The 15,542-nt window shown below is 43.8% G+C and overlaps 1 protein-coding gene across 11 annotated transcripts in view; it reads left to right on the top strand.

The window, feature by feature from the left end:
• The window catches only part of LOC144763479 (E3 ubiquitin-protein ligase PHF7-like), a 1,848,469-nt gene that overhangs the window by 1,207,526 nt on the left and 625,401 nt on the right, over nucleotides 1–15,542 (top strand). For all 11 annotated transcript variants that reach the window (XM_078649109.1, XM_078649099.1, XM_078649102.1 and 8 more), the window contains one exon: nucleotides 7,289–7,448. In XM_078649109.1, the coding sequence (XP_078505235.1) occupies nucleotides 7,289–7,448 (160 nt within the window). The remainder of the gene's footprint in view (nucleotides 1–7,288; nucleotides 7,449–15,542) is intronic.

The raw sequence follows: 15,542 nt of genomic DNA, 5'->3' as shown, positions 1-15,542 counted from the left end.
CACCTCTCCATCACGGGAAACAACCTTTACAACGCAGTCATCACATCGCACTACATTTACAACGCAGTCATTACATCGCAACATCATTTACAACGCATGTTACTACATCGCAACCATTACATTGCATGTCACTACAACGCATGATACTACAATGCAGGCATTACATCGCATGTCATTACAAACCATAGTACCCCTACACTATCCAACACTTACCCTACTGTTGCACCCCCTGGAGTTAGAAAAGTAATTTTTACCCCTACACTATCCAACACTTACCCTACTGTTGCACCCCCTGGAGTTAGAAAAGTAATTTTTACCCCTACACTATCCAACACTTAGCCTACTGTTGCACCCCCTGGACTTAGAATAGTAATTTATACCCCTACACTATCCAACACTTACCTTAAATGCAATATAATGGTATGCGTTGTAATGGTATGCGTTGTAAAGGTATAATGCTATGTAATGGAATACGTTGTAAATGTAGTTTTAAAAAAATTGTTGTAATGGCATGCGATGTAAATGTATGCTTTGTAAGGGATGTTGCGGTGTAAAAACTGTTTTCTAAAGGCATGCGTTGTAAATGTATGCGTTGTAACGTCATACATTCCTCCATCACTACTGTAGCTGAATCCCGCTTTTCCTTCCCCTCCCCACCACCAAACACTTGTAGAATCGCCTTTCTGCCCCTTCCTTTATCCAGTGCCATATAATATACAAAATATATATTTCATTTCACATTTATTTATATTGTTCCACCTACTTTTGCACAGGCTTAAATGTGGCACTGGCTGGCTGTTAGTGACCAAAGTAATATTGTCCACTCGACTCCGGAGTCGAACCTTTGTGATGATTGATCACACGCAAGGGTCGAATCGAGCCTTCCTGGTCACAGCAGCATGAGGTAAGGACACAGGTGGTTACTAAATCAGTCTTGCTCGCCTAGAGGAGGGAGAGGGAGGGACAGGTTGACCAAGCAGCCCAGCAACAGGAGAAATGGTTTAGACGATAAGCCATTATAATGATTGGTCATTCTCCATCGGCAGAGCCTCCCACACCAGCGGTGCCATGTGCAAAAACCCTGCGCCAGAGGCCTAGAGGCCTAGACCAGGCCCAGCAAACGCATCTTTCAACCAATCCAGACGCTGCTCCATTGCTTTTACACAGTATGAGAGGAGAGCCAGGATTGCCTTGAGTGGGAAAACTAACCACTCATTAGGAGACTGAGGTCTGCGACTTTGAGCACCCCCTGCTCACTAATGTGTAGTAGAGAGAAGCCTCTAGTGCACTTGTTGGATTGGCTGGAGAAAGACAGCCGTCCAACCCGACGTAGGCACTGTGTGCCCTAGCGGCCGTGCACTCGTGGCTTCAGATGCGGGTCTACCACATTGAAGCCCCATCCTCTTCAGAGCCTCCTCCGCCCTTCGTCTGAAGGCTCATTTGTGCTAATTGAATAAAACTGCTGTTTTTAATTCTTATAAGTGTACTTACTGTGTAGTGTATAGTCACATGTAAAAGGGGGCCAAAATATCATTGGGGTAAGGCCCAGCGCCCTAAGGGAGGAACTGCTCCTGGTTTAGTCGCACCAACATTGTGGAGGGCCCCAATATGCATCTCTTCTTGGAGGACTGGATCTTTAAAACTGAAGCTCTTACAGGGCCCGATTTCACTCCCTTTCCTTGAAGGCCAACAAAGGCTTGTAATTGCCCACTTACTGAATTATAGAAACCGTAATTCCTCGGTGAAAAAGAAGGCTTGGCCCAAGGAATTAGAAAACGCCATCATCATGATCTTTTCGGATTACTCCCAGACAGTCTCAACAGGAACATAATTTGTACCTCGTAGTAAAACGTCACTTATATAAACTGATCAGTTACATGCTGCTCTTCCCTGCTAAACCGAAGGTCATGGCGAGTGCAAAGACTACCTACCTTCTTTGCAGATGCTTCTGCTACCTGGGAGTCGGTACAAGCAAGGTGCAAACCTAAAGGCTTTACCCCCAGGCCACAAACCCCCAAGGATGGCTGCAGTCTGTGTGGCAAAGTTGCAGGCTGAGAAACGCTAGATGGAGGAAATTGCATTGGAACCCGACTCTGAGATAGGCAATCGAGGTACTGTGGGGTCCACGGAAAGATGCGCAGTCACAGTTGCTACACAGTCAAATCACTGACTCTTCTGTGTTGTACCCAAGACCTGATTCCACTATAGAAGATTTAGAAGGTTAATTCGCCTTTTCCATGTTCCGTTACCCCATTACAGTTGATGAACTCCTTTGAACTGGTATGTTACAAGTCACCGTGATCTATTTGTATGAGTAACTGCGCCCATGCACTCCAACACACAATACTTGCTCTCATTGTATTGTCTGACATATTGATCCTCCTGTCCAGAAAAACTCACAAGGAGGACATCCATATACCATGATTCTCAGGTGATATGGCTTCTATATTGAATTTCACCCTGTATTTTTTATGAGCAGTAGCGTATTGGTCCTGATGAAAGCAGTAGACACCTGTCTGGGTCTTTAAAACTGCAGAAACATGTTGACCTATACAAAGTAACTAGTGGCTATTTGTTTAAACTACTAGGTTTACGCACTGATTTTTAACATTGGAAGTTTATAGGATACCCATTAAATGTATTTTCTTATAATCTCTCCAATTTTAATATAATCCCTTTTCACATATTGCACATCACTTTATCACACGCACTGACTTCCAGTTACCAGTACACGTCTTTTTACTGTTATATATAGATATCACACTGGGACACCCACCCCTCCTTTGAACATCTCAGGAGGGGTTGTACGCCATACTCTTCTTTGAGTGAAGAGGCCCAGATGATGACAATGGTGGTACAGGACGGTAACTGATGGGTACTCTCACACTTTGAGAGTATCTCGTTTTGGTTTAGTTGCCATTTAGATCCTTTTCTTGTTGAAGGAGTCCCTTGGTCAGACCCAGGAAACGCGAGCAGTAGAATTTAGAGCCACAGTTATATTTTGGTTTGTATACATATTTTGAACAGTGCCTAAGGGTCTCTCTCCTGCTACCTGGGAATCAAAAAGCCACATGCTCTACTATATTACCGTACCAAAACACGCCTATCCCGAAACCCCCCAATAATGATCACAGCAATTACACGCATTTTAATTTCTTCACATGAACATGAGTGGTATGACATGCTTGGCTAAAGGACGTAGAGTACATGCCTACATGCATCGTGGGGGAACCGGAAACCCAACGCGTTGTATGTAATGATGTGCAGGGTGACATTTTGCTTTGCGGCAAGAGTTTTTCCGAGAGAGGGGGAGCCACAAAACCCCCAGAAGAGATGGAAGAGCCAGCTACATAGCTCACAATTCTCCTCTTATTCTTGAGCGGCATCAGGGGCGTAGCTTAGTCAGTGAGTTTCGGGGAAGTGTGCAACTAAAATTTCCTAACAAAAAAAGCAGTGGGCTGCAGATGAATGTTGAGAATTCCAAGGTTCAGGATGGAGTTTTCCCATGAGGAGCAGGACTGGTATCTCTCTGCATTTAATGGGAGTCTTGGGCTGATATAGCGTTTGGAGGACATAAACTGTATTGCAACAGCAAACCAAGGCTGCTGAAGGTCTACCCACACAATTCTGAGTCAGAAGGACCATGGGTTTTATGCATATGGAGTAAAATTTGCTTCTTCTGTGCACAACTTCCTCCAACAGCGCAATAAAGTAGGTGCATCATAAATAAGCCATTCAGCCATCCGCCTTATTTAGAGTGGACAGTTGGATGGGCTTTTTTTATTGTAGATCACCATATATCCTGACAGTGAGTCACAGTAAAAAACTAAACATAACCCTCACACTTTGAAAGTTTGTTTTTGAAAAATAAAAAAACTTTGGAAACGTTTGATGCCCAGCATTCATGTTTGAAGGAGACGTCCGTCAAACGTTTCCTACACTAACTGGAACCACTATGATGGCGGTTCCTGCCAATGTATAGAGATGTCTGCGGGGCTGGAAGACATCTCTAAATTTGAAGGGCAGAGTAAAAGCAGGGTGACAGACATAAACCACTGGGACTGCCTTAACTCCATCTGCCAAAACGTTAATCCTCCCCTCTGTCTAGAGTGGCACAGTGAGCTAAAAACTGTCATTTAGAATACTATCCCAAGGGATTGCAAGTGGTTAGACCATTTGAAGCATCCATCCAATCTCCTTTTGAGTATTTGATTGCCAGTAATATGCCTGAAAACCTGGATATTGGTGCAGCTTTCCATGCCTGCTACTGCTAATATTTGTGAATTCTAAAAAGTAGTACATTTGCTTCTGTGCAGATTTGCTACTTTTTTGTTAAACCAGTCATGATATATATTTAAATTCTGACCCCAAAAATGTATAAATAAGGTAAAACCTCTTTGTGAAATTGGGATGGCGAGAAAAACCGCCACAGACATAGTAGACCCCACTCAGGGGTCCACAGACCAAACTACTATGCCAATAATTATGTTAACCGACATTATGCTCATAATGGGACCTATATCTGTTAATTCCATCTGTGTGATTTGCAGGTTGATTTTAATTGCGTCCTTGATGCAGGACTACTTAAGACCTTCCCTCCTAGGGTCGCCTTTTGTCAAAGTGGCTCATACTGGCAAGTGGTGGGTGTACGGGTGTGACTTGCACATTATCGGGAAGAACTCACACACCAACAAAAGGGAGTTCTTCTTTTGCCTAGTTAATCACTTACATACCTCATTGGTTTATGTTATCAGTACAGAACACTCTATAGAAATGTCCTGTAATATAGCTATCTGGGTATGACATTATCTGATCATTTTACCCTACTTTCATCCTTGGGCTAGGCAGACGTAATACATGTGTACCATCATGGAGGCTTCAGCCTGAAGTCTTTGAAAGATCTGGTGTTCCTGGAAGCGATCGGAGATTAAATAAACTATTTTGTAGAAAATGCTGGCTCTTTGAGTGATATTGGTGTTTAATTGGCCGCTTTTAAGGTTTCGATTAGGGGAATGTGCATTAAAATCATGTGCAGGGTGAAGGCAGTCCTGGTGAAGGAGGTGATGACTCTGTAGACAACATTAAAAGACCATGATACGAGAGCTGTGCAGGTCCATTCCCTTTTCACCTCTCTTAGCACACATAGGAAAAACACACTGTCTTGTTAGAGAGGTTGAGGTGTCTATCCTATAGGAAATACACAGCAAATGTGCACGAAGAAGGTCACTGGTGTGGACGACTACTAGGCCTACTGCTTAGAACAGGCAGTCAAATGCAAGTGCAAACAGCATACGTGACACAGACATAAAGTACAATATGCGCAAGATGATGATAGCAACATTGTTGTGCACTTCTCACTGTACTTTGGTACTCCCCGATTACAACTTGCTGCTCTTGAGATCTTCCTGGCTATGACATCAATTATTTTGAAGAAAAATAACACTTTAGCATGATTTGCACTTTATTGAAGGAGAGTTTTTAAGAGAGAGCCAGCAGGGAAAGACTAGGTATATTCTTCTCAATTCCCTGTGATTATGATGAGTGACCTGTAAGCTATTTATCTTAGCAAGGTTTGTAATTTATACAGAATAAATTGTATTTCAGAGAGGTAATTGAGTTATGTTAGGCATTCCCCCTTTAAAAATTTTTGTGATTTTTAACACCTTATATTCTGAATGTGTTTTTGTTGCCGTTTGTTAATATAAGGGTGGACATGGGCAGTTAACGCAAAACTGTACCCAATGTATCTTTGCACAAGTGTGTTCTTGTGTATTAGAATGTCCTCTTGACAGAAAGATTGTATGCTATCTTTTTGTAACAACTTTCATCATGTTATTTTATCTTTGCTGTAACTTTTATGTTCTGTTATGAGCCGAATAAAGTATTTTTAATGATGATGACACCAATTCTGGTCCTATTATCAGAGAACCAGGAAAAGCTCCATGCACTGTCATGAAAACTGAGATGACCCAGGTGTTGTAGGACATTACCCAGTGGAGAGATCCCTGGTGCTCTCGGTCTCCCATCAGAATTTTATGAGCAGCTACTGTCTCCTCACATTCTAGAGGTCTACAACAACTTCTAATCAGGGCCTGACAGTTGATGAAACAAATCACGCCTGTTGCCCCGATTCATACATTAATGAGGGCAATTTGTTGAAAACTATGTCAGCTTTGAGAATTGCTTGGGCTTCTGGAGATGCCATTCACTCTCCACGATGAGCTACTGTAGTGCAGAAACACCTGGAGTGGTGAAGGCTTGGACACCCCAAACCCACCATGTGCTGCGAGTTATCCTTAAGTTAGTAGAAAGAAGGAAAGCCATAACTCACCTGTACACAGCCTTCTGAGTTTGTCACACACCATTAGAAGAGGTCAAGCTGAAAGGGGAGACCGTCTTTGGACATAACTTGGCACAAGCCTGGGACTTGAATGGCTGGATGGTGAGCATGTCCTCCATAGGTGCTCACCTTATCTGGGGAGGATGGTATGTGGAGATGGGAGACAAACAACCTTCTTAATGAATAATGAATGACTGACATGGTCAGTGATGGGAACATAATTGGTAACTGAATGTAAATGATCTGTTTGTAATCAGCACTGTTAACATGACCTTACCATGTCTCGTTATAAGCAATTAACAATGAGACATTTGTTCTGCCAGTGTTAGGTTTTGCCCTTCTTTCACTGTGATCGATATGAAGGACAACTTTTTATGCTGTTATACGAGGATGATTAATAATATACACAGTGTCTTGAAAGATGATAACAATGCTCTTCGACCTATATAAAGCTGCACATGGTCTTTGGTTGAAACTGCAAACATTTGTGAAGAATGTTGTCTAGATAACGCTTCATTAACAAATGGCTTTTGTATTTCCCCTGAAATGGGGCTAAGGAAATGTGTCTAAAACACTTACTTTTGCTATGGAGGGACATGAACAATGAATATGGCTTTACTTGTATGACTGAGGGACAATGTCAATGCTGGGTATGTTATTGTAGTGACATTTTTGGGTTTGTCTGTTCCACATTTGCTTTTAACTATTATATTAGATTGTACTCGCAAGAGGTGATTAGTCATTACTGTTTCGCTTCTGTTCTTTTGAATCCTGCAGCGATTCTGATCTGTTGTAGGTATGTTTCTTATATCTTTCTTAGCTGCCGTGTTTAGGCATTTTTTGCTATTATTTAGATTAATATGTTGTTATTTTGTGTGTGAGCTCTGTTTAGCAGTACATTTTATGAACTTGTTACAATAAACTTAAACTAAACTAACATCTCTTTAGGTCTTACTGCTGGGAACATGCTCCAACTCAAAAAATCCCCCCAACGAAGGGTAAAGCTAAATGTCCAGTTTGCTTGGAAAGTATCATACCGAAGCCTAACTTCTCTGTGCTTAAAAGTCCCTGCTGTAAACAAACATGGTTCCACAGACTGTGTCTGCAAGTACGTATATTTTGTCTCTTGTTTTCCCTTTCTATCCTACCATTAGCACCATGTACATTGTTTTTTTCTACTACACGTAACAAGGTAGTCATAACAGTAAAACATATATTCACATGTCCTTCTGGAGCAATAGCAATTGAATTTTAAATGCACATTTTCTCTTCTGCCTTTCTTTTCTCCATATCTTTCTCATTCACGAGTATGTTCATTTCCAGTGTATGAGCCAAAGGAGTGGCTTTAAATCCGACAGAGAAAGAGATAAAGTATGATCAATTGGGCTACAGGGGTAAACACCCTTTACAACGCAACTTTTACCACGCAGTGCCTTTACAACGCAACTTTTACAATGCAAACCATTACAACGCATTGCGCTGGGGGGCGCTCTAGGATAGGGAATAGGTTTCATGTACTATCCAACACCTTCCCTACTATCCAAGGGGACTGGAGTTGGAATAGTAAATTAAACAATTCACTATCCAGCGCCTAAAAGCACTATGCGTTGTAATGGTATGCGTTGTAAAAACAGCGTTGTAAAAGCATGCAATGTAAAAGCATGCGTTGTAATGTCATACATCCGGCTACAGGATGTCATTCATTCTCTAGGAGTGTTCCTTCCCAGATACCACAAAATTGCATTAATCTGTTCAAACTGATTACAGGGCACTGTGTGGGTAATGCCAAAACGTGTTCATGTAATTACGATGGTGCTTCCATGCCCCGAACATAACTCAGTCCTTTGACCTGCCCATGCTAGTGATGGAAAGCCCGTGGTGCATAGTGAAAGTCTAACAACAAATTCTATTTGCATGGAGGCGAGTGATCTACCACTCTGCAATGATAAGGGCCCTGGTTGAAGGGAAGAGACATTGAACTTGCACGTATGATTGCGTGGGGATCTTTTGTCACCTGGACACAAGGCAGAAAGCTAGTTTTGAGAAGAGTGATTAGGCCCTGGAAGTTGAGTATGCAAAGAGGGCCTATCATGTCATGTTGAGAGCGTAGCATAGGCTGCTCCGCCAGCTGAGTCCCTTTCTTCCTTGTCTTGGCTATTAGGAATAATTTGTTAGGTTGAATTCATTAAACGTAGTAGGACCTCCTGGCTGTGAAGATTCATGACTGCAGAAGGAAGTCAACTCAGTGGTGGCTAGTCATTTGAGCAGGGAGGAGGGGTGGGCAGGGCACACACTCACCCATACACACTCACTCACACCAATGCATTGACGCATGCACACAAACACCCATTCACGACACTCACTCACAAATACACATACAATCATGTGTAAACACACGCTCCGAACATCATAAAAACACAAAACTTACCTGCTGTGTCTCTGGAGTATGGAGCGAATCCTCGGAGATTCCAGGAGGATTGGGATTGCCACCTCCTCTCACTGGTTGACCTTAGGCCCGCTAATGAGATTGGGATGAGAAAGGTGGGATAGGGCCACTCTGGGGTGACATTTCAGTGATGGGCACTCTGACCTGGATACTTCAGGGCTTAACACTGAAGCGCACAGGTCCAAGGCTATCAGTGACTTTCCCTCTCTTCATGAGGGGGTTGCCTTCCAAACGCTTTGCCAGGCAGAAGAGGTCACGCACACAGGAGCAGTGACATCTTCATTCCGGCAAAGTTTAGATCCGGCAGCTGGGCGCCTTCGCATTTAGCACATGTATAGCGCCTGGCCACCTGACCCGAACATAAAGAGTGTCTTTCAGCCTGATCTTTGATCGGCCTGACTTATGCTCTCAATGTCTGCAAAAAGTGGGGGTTGGGGGTATAGCCCCGCCGCCTGTAAGGATGGGCCGCAAATAACTGCAACAACAAAAAATCAGCATGGTTTTGGAAATAAGTGTGTTTTTAGTTTTTGGTGGAAAGAAACGTGGGAGGGGATTATGCAAAGTCAGTGGGATGGGTTTTCAAAGAGTGTGAGCTAAGTCAGAGAAAGAATGTCTCCCACAATGAGTTTTTGTTATAGCAAGGGACTTGATTAGTTGAGCAAAGTGCTCTGTTAGGAGAGTAGTGTAAAGGGGGATTGGAGATGAAACTAGGTGTGGTATTGTCTAACGAATGAAAGATAATGCACAGGATCTTAAAAGTGATCCTAGCACTGATTGGTTACCAATGGAGCTGTCGCAAAATAGGTGATGCACAACTGAAACAAAGAGTAGAACAGATGAGTCTGGTGGCTTGCTTTTGAGTAGATTGAAAGCAGTCTAATAAAGATGACTTAACTGAGTCTCGGTGCAATAAGATGCAATAAGGGTGGACACTTTGGCACAATGAGCTTAAAGGGAGAGAAAAAGGGAGAGCTTCCGAAGTTTACGCATCTGATGGTGCATGATGAGATTACACTGTTAACTTCAGAGCCAAGTTGTAGAGAGGAGTCAGTTTTGAGTTCAAGACTTATGACAACTGAAACAGAGGAAGGGTAGGGACCCCCCCAAAAATTAAGATCTTTGTTTTCACTGCATTAAAGCCAGTAGTGGCACATCCATCTTCTGATCTCCAGGTGACAGTCTTCCAGTACGGAATCTCCAGGAGAGCTTCCAGAAATTCAAAAGATGAGGTGGGTGTCATAAGAATAAATATTTGTGCCATAAGATCTAACCAAGAAAAAAAGGGCTGAACCCTATGGCACACCACAAGAGATCAAAGTAGAAAAAGAAGTGAAAGACTGTAGAGTCACTTTTTGAGACCCACTAGAAAGAAAAGAGCAAATAGATTACGTACTGGGCCTCCTATACCAGATGCCTGGTGTTTCTAGAGCAAAAGAGTATAATTGAAAATGTCAAATAAGACTGAACGCTCCAATAAAATCAAGTTGTTGACACTGCCGAATTCGGTCACAAGATGTAGGTGATCTTGATCAGCCTTATGGCAAGCACTGTGTCAATCTGGGGACAAAAGCCCATCTATGTATTATCAAGAATGTTAGATTAAAGGAATATACAACGTTTTTGGGGTACGTTATTTTAGGATTTTGGGTACTGCAGGAAGAAGAGTGATCAGACAGTAACTAGTTTCACAAGTCAGGTCCAAGTTAGGATGAATGGAAATTACAGTACCTTGCTCAAGGGCCTTAGCAAATTAGCTTGTTTTTAAAGATGAGTCAGTATGTCAAACAGAGGGAAGACAAGAAAACCTTCCATTAGGAGAGGGTAAAAACCTGGTATGAGGTCAATAGGGAATCCTGCTTTGCATTGTTAAGGAGAGAGTCTAAGATGTCCTAAGTAAGAAGGGAGAAGTGTGGCCAAAGGGTAACTGAGGGAGGATAAAAGACATCAAGAGGTAAAGCGGTTGAGTTGGTGAGCTCAATGGGGATGCATTGTGTTGCTCTGGAGAGTTTAGAAATAAGAAAGGAGCCAAGCCATCACGGAATGATTGTGTGATTTGGGTTGAAAGGGTGAAGGAAGGAGAGTTCATCAACAAGTTTGACATTTCTTCTGATTGATTTTGAGCAGCAGAGATTCTTGCCCTATATTAATGTATACAGGTTGGCCAGAAAGGTTGTTTAAACTTTTTATACTATTTACGGGCACTTTTATAGTGTAGGAGTGGAAATTACTATGTAGTGACCACTATGTAGTGGCCAGCTACATAGTAACTCAATGTAGTGGTCACTATGTAGTGGCCAGCCCACCAGACCTAACTCAACAAATTATATTGATGGGTGGAGTAAACTGATCTCTTGCATGTGGAGTAAACCCTGTTCTTTCTATTTTTTTCCTTGTAAGACAAACAAAAGCAAAGTCAGCCATTAAGGGTATAGACTAATTGTTGTGCTGCCCTTATTTCGGAGACAAGTCCATTGTTTTGGTAGGGTGTTATAGTTAGGACCATCTTTCCACAGGAAAAGCGTTTTTTGACTTGCCTATATCTTTGACATTGTTTGATGAATCTTCACAAAATGCTATCCGTCAGGCGGGGCCAAGAAAAAGGGAGGTAAAAAAAAAGTGTATTTTCCATGGTAATTTCCATAGAGGTTTTCGACCATGACTACAGCGTAACCGCTGGATGGAATTACGCCAAATTTGGCAGAGATCGGTCTTGGTGCAGAAAGAACACTGTTTGTTATTTGGTGTAAATCCGTTCAGTAGTTTTTGACTTATTAAAATAAATCCAAATTTGTATATATAGGACACCAATCCTCTGAGGATCCCATAGTCCCCGTGCTGAAATCTGATTAGCTGTCAACACTTCAACCAAGAAGTGTTGGCAGCCATCTTGGGAGTCGGCCCCAGCTGAGTCCCACATAAAACGTTTAAAAATAAGAAAATGGGTCTGGATATGAATACCTTGACCCCTTAGCTCTGGTCATGGGGTCCCAGAGGGACCCCATGTGGGAAAAAAGCATTTTTAAAAACAAATTGCTGCCGAAATGCAATGCGGCTGTGTATCTCATGCTCGTTTTGAATAGAGCTCCCAGTAGGCCAGGTCCTAGGGGCATTTTCTTTCAAAATCAGGGGGACGCACGGGGCCCTGAGCCCCGGAGACCACTACCTCCCAGGGGCTAATGAAACAGTGATGGGAGATCGTGTGGACCCTCCCAGCCCCGGGGACCAACTTCTCCCCCCGGTTAAATAACAGCTAATGGGGAGCCTGTGGACCCCCCCAGGCCCTAAGGACCACCGCCTCCCCGGGGCCAAATATTTTTTAATGAATTGGAGAGTGGCCACATAAGGCATCGAGGACCAACACCTCCCCAGAGCAGACAAGAACAAAGAAGGAGAGAGGTCGCATGGCCCCCATTCTGAAGCCATACATGGCCCTGGGGACTGCCACCCCCCAGGGCTGGCTCATGCTATGTCTCTGTGCCACCCCGGGACATAGCTGTTTGCTATTGCTTGGCAGGAGCTGACAGCTCCCTCCAAGCAAAAAGCAAACATTCTGGTTCCAGCGTGTGGGCAGGGAAAGAGATGAAACTATTGTGGAGAGCATTTGCAGCAGCTCCCTGTGTGCAGTAGCCATGCTGGGTCCAGCAGAACGGGGAGCCGGCTGGGACTGCCGGGGCTTTGAGCCCCCATTGTCCCCAAGATACACACTCTGTGCTTCCAGGGAGATGTGGCCAGGCCCCAGAGGATGGTGTCCACGGGGCCAAAACCGGTCCAGGGAGGGGGTCCTCGTAGCTCCTTTCCCCTATTCAATTATGACCGGGCCCCGGGATATGGCATCCTTTTGGCCAAATCAGCTTGGGAAGGGTGGCCACATGGCCCCTCCCCCATTCAATTAAGGCCTGGCCTCAGGGATGGGGTCCCCAGGTTCGAAATTAGCTCAGAGAGGGGGAGCAACGACTCCACCTACCCTGTGCAGAGCAGGAAAGAAAAACAAACAGAAAAGACAAAAGGGCGAGCAGAAGAAAGAGCAGAAAGGGCAAAACAGGAGCCAGAAAAAAAGAACAGACAAGGCAAAACAGTGGGTAAAAAAATTAGCATAAAAAATACAAAACAGAGGGAAGAAAAATGAACAGTAAAGGCAAAACATAGCAGAAGAGGGCAAAAAAGATGGTAAAAAAATTAGCAGGAAAGGAAAAACAGTCAGCAAAATGAGAAGGAAAGGTAAAATAGAGGACAGAAAAGCAAGTCTTAAAGGCAAAACAGAGCAGAAAGGGCAAAACAGAGAGTACTCAGACACTCACAGGCCGGCCCACTTACAAACCCACTCAGAGAATCACCCTCCCACTCATGGACCCACTGAGACACTCATACACTCACTCACAGACCAAGTCAAAGATCACGCACCCACACACAGACCCTCTCAGAGACTCATGCATCCACCCACAGACCCACTGAGAGAGTTACCCACCCACACACAGAGCAACCCAGACACTCACACACCCACTCACAGATCTATCCACAGACCCACTGAGACACTCATGCACTCAGTCATAGACCTTCTGAGACTCATGCACCCACTCATAGACCCACCTAGACACTCGCACACTCACACACCCACTCCCAGACGTATTCATCGACGCACACGCTCATTCACAAACCCACTCAGAGACTCATGCACTCACAGACCCACTCAGAGACTGATGCACTGAATCACAGATCTACTCATAGACTCATGCACTCACTCACAGAGCAACTCAGAGACTCATGCACCCACTCACAGACCCACTAACCTATTCACTGACCTACTCAGAGACTCATGCACCTACTTACAGACCCACTCATGCACCCATTCACAGACTGAGTAATCTACTTATTGAGGCACTTGCAAACCCACTCAGACACTCACATACCCACTTAGACACCCACTCCGACAGTCATGCACCCTGTCATACAGCCACTCAGACCTTCACTCACCCACTCACAGACCCACTCAAACACTCATGCACCCACTCACACACCTAGTAAGACGCTTATGCAGCCACTCCCAGGCCCACTCACACACCCAGTGACAGATCCACTCAGACACTCTCACACCCACTCACAAATCTGCTGAGACACTCATGCACTCACTCACACACTCACTGTTAATGGTTACTGGTCATAGTTAGGAAATAACATTTAGAAGACCTTCAAAATTCACTTAACAAAACAAAAGTTACAGGGGCATTATAGTTAGGAAATAACATTAACAAAATGTAGAAATTCACTTAGAAAACAAACCAAAGGTTACTGGAATGTTATAGTTAGGAAATTGAATTATTTTTTTTAAAAACTGAAAAATGTACTGAAAAAAAACAGAGGTTACAAGGACGTTATAGTTCGGCTCAGATTTTACTTATACAAAACCATAGGAATTTAGCAGTTATAGTTACCTGGGCTATAGATAACTTACGCCCCCACTATGCACAGCTTATAACCTCACATATTACATCACTCATGACATGGTCAGTGACATCACTGATGACATCTCAAATGACACCACTGATGACATCATCCACAGAACCACTCACACACCCACTCACACCCCTTTACAACCACTCATGCACCCACTCACATACCCACACAACCACTCACATACCCATTCACAGACCTGCACAAGTACTCACACAACAACTCACTCATCCACAATGTCACTCACACACCCACTCATACAGCCACTAACACAACCACGCTCTCACCCATACAGCTACTTATACAACCAGTCACTCACCCGTACAGCCAGTCACAAAGCCACACACTCACACATACAACTACTCACACACCCACTTGTTTACCTATACAGCCACTCACTCCCCCATACAGTCTTTCAACACAGCCACTCACTTACCCATACAAATACTCACACACCCACACAACCACTTCCATACCCATTCGCACATCTAATACGGTGAAGGGATAATCAGTTCCCAAATCACTGCTCAGTTTGTTTAATACCATACAGTTGCCCAATTAATTAAAAGTAAGTCTTTACGACAACTGCAATGGTTTTTAAATTACTTTCACTACTCACGGGCCCCCACTTAGTTCAGAAGTGCATCCCTGTCTTCAGGTGTATGCCCGCCCTCTATCAAACTGAGTTTTTAGAGGGCGAGGACTGCCTATGATGAAGCATGACACCAGGTGGTGTGTGAGGCTAGTCCTTCAATTTTTGTGAGATGCCCCCACTTCACTTGCATCTCTAAAAGTCCTGTAGCAATCCCAACTAGATGCAACCCCATTTGTGTTTACATGGTCAGTGACACCATTGATGACATCTCAAACGACACCACTGATGACATTATCCACACATTATCCACAAAACCACTCACACCCCTTTTCAACCTCTCATGCACCCACTAACATACCCACACAACCACTCACATACCCATTCACAGACCTGTACAAGTACTCACACAACAACTCACTCATCCACAATGTCATTCACACACCCACTCATTCAGCCACTAACACAACCACTCACTCACCCACCCATACAGCTACTTATACAACTGGTCACTCACCTGTACAGCCAATCACAAAGCCACACACTCACCCATACAACTACTCACACACCCACTTGTTTACCTATACAGCCACTCACATATACCCACTCACTCACCCATATAGCTTTTCAACACAGCCACTCACTTACCCATACAAATACTCACACACCCACACAACCACTTTCATACCCATTCGCACATCCATACAAGCACTCAC

The sequence above is a fragment of the Lissotriton helveticus genome, chromosome 6 (assembly GCF_964261635.1).
Source record: "Lissotriton helveticus chromosome 6, aLisHel1.1, whole genome shotgun sequence".
NCBI lineage: Eukaryota > Metazoa > Chordata > Amphibia > Caudata > Salamandridae > Lissotriton > Lissotriton helveticus.
The sequence above is the reverse complement of the archived record's forward strand: the minus strand, read 5'-3'. Positions and strand labels throughout refer to the sequence as shown.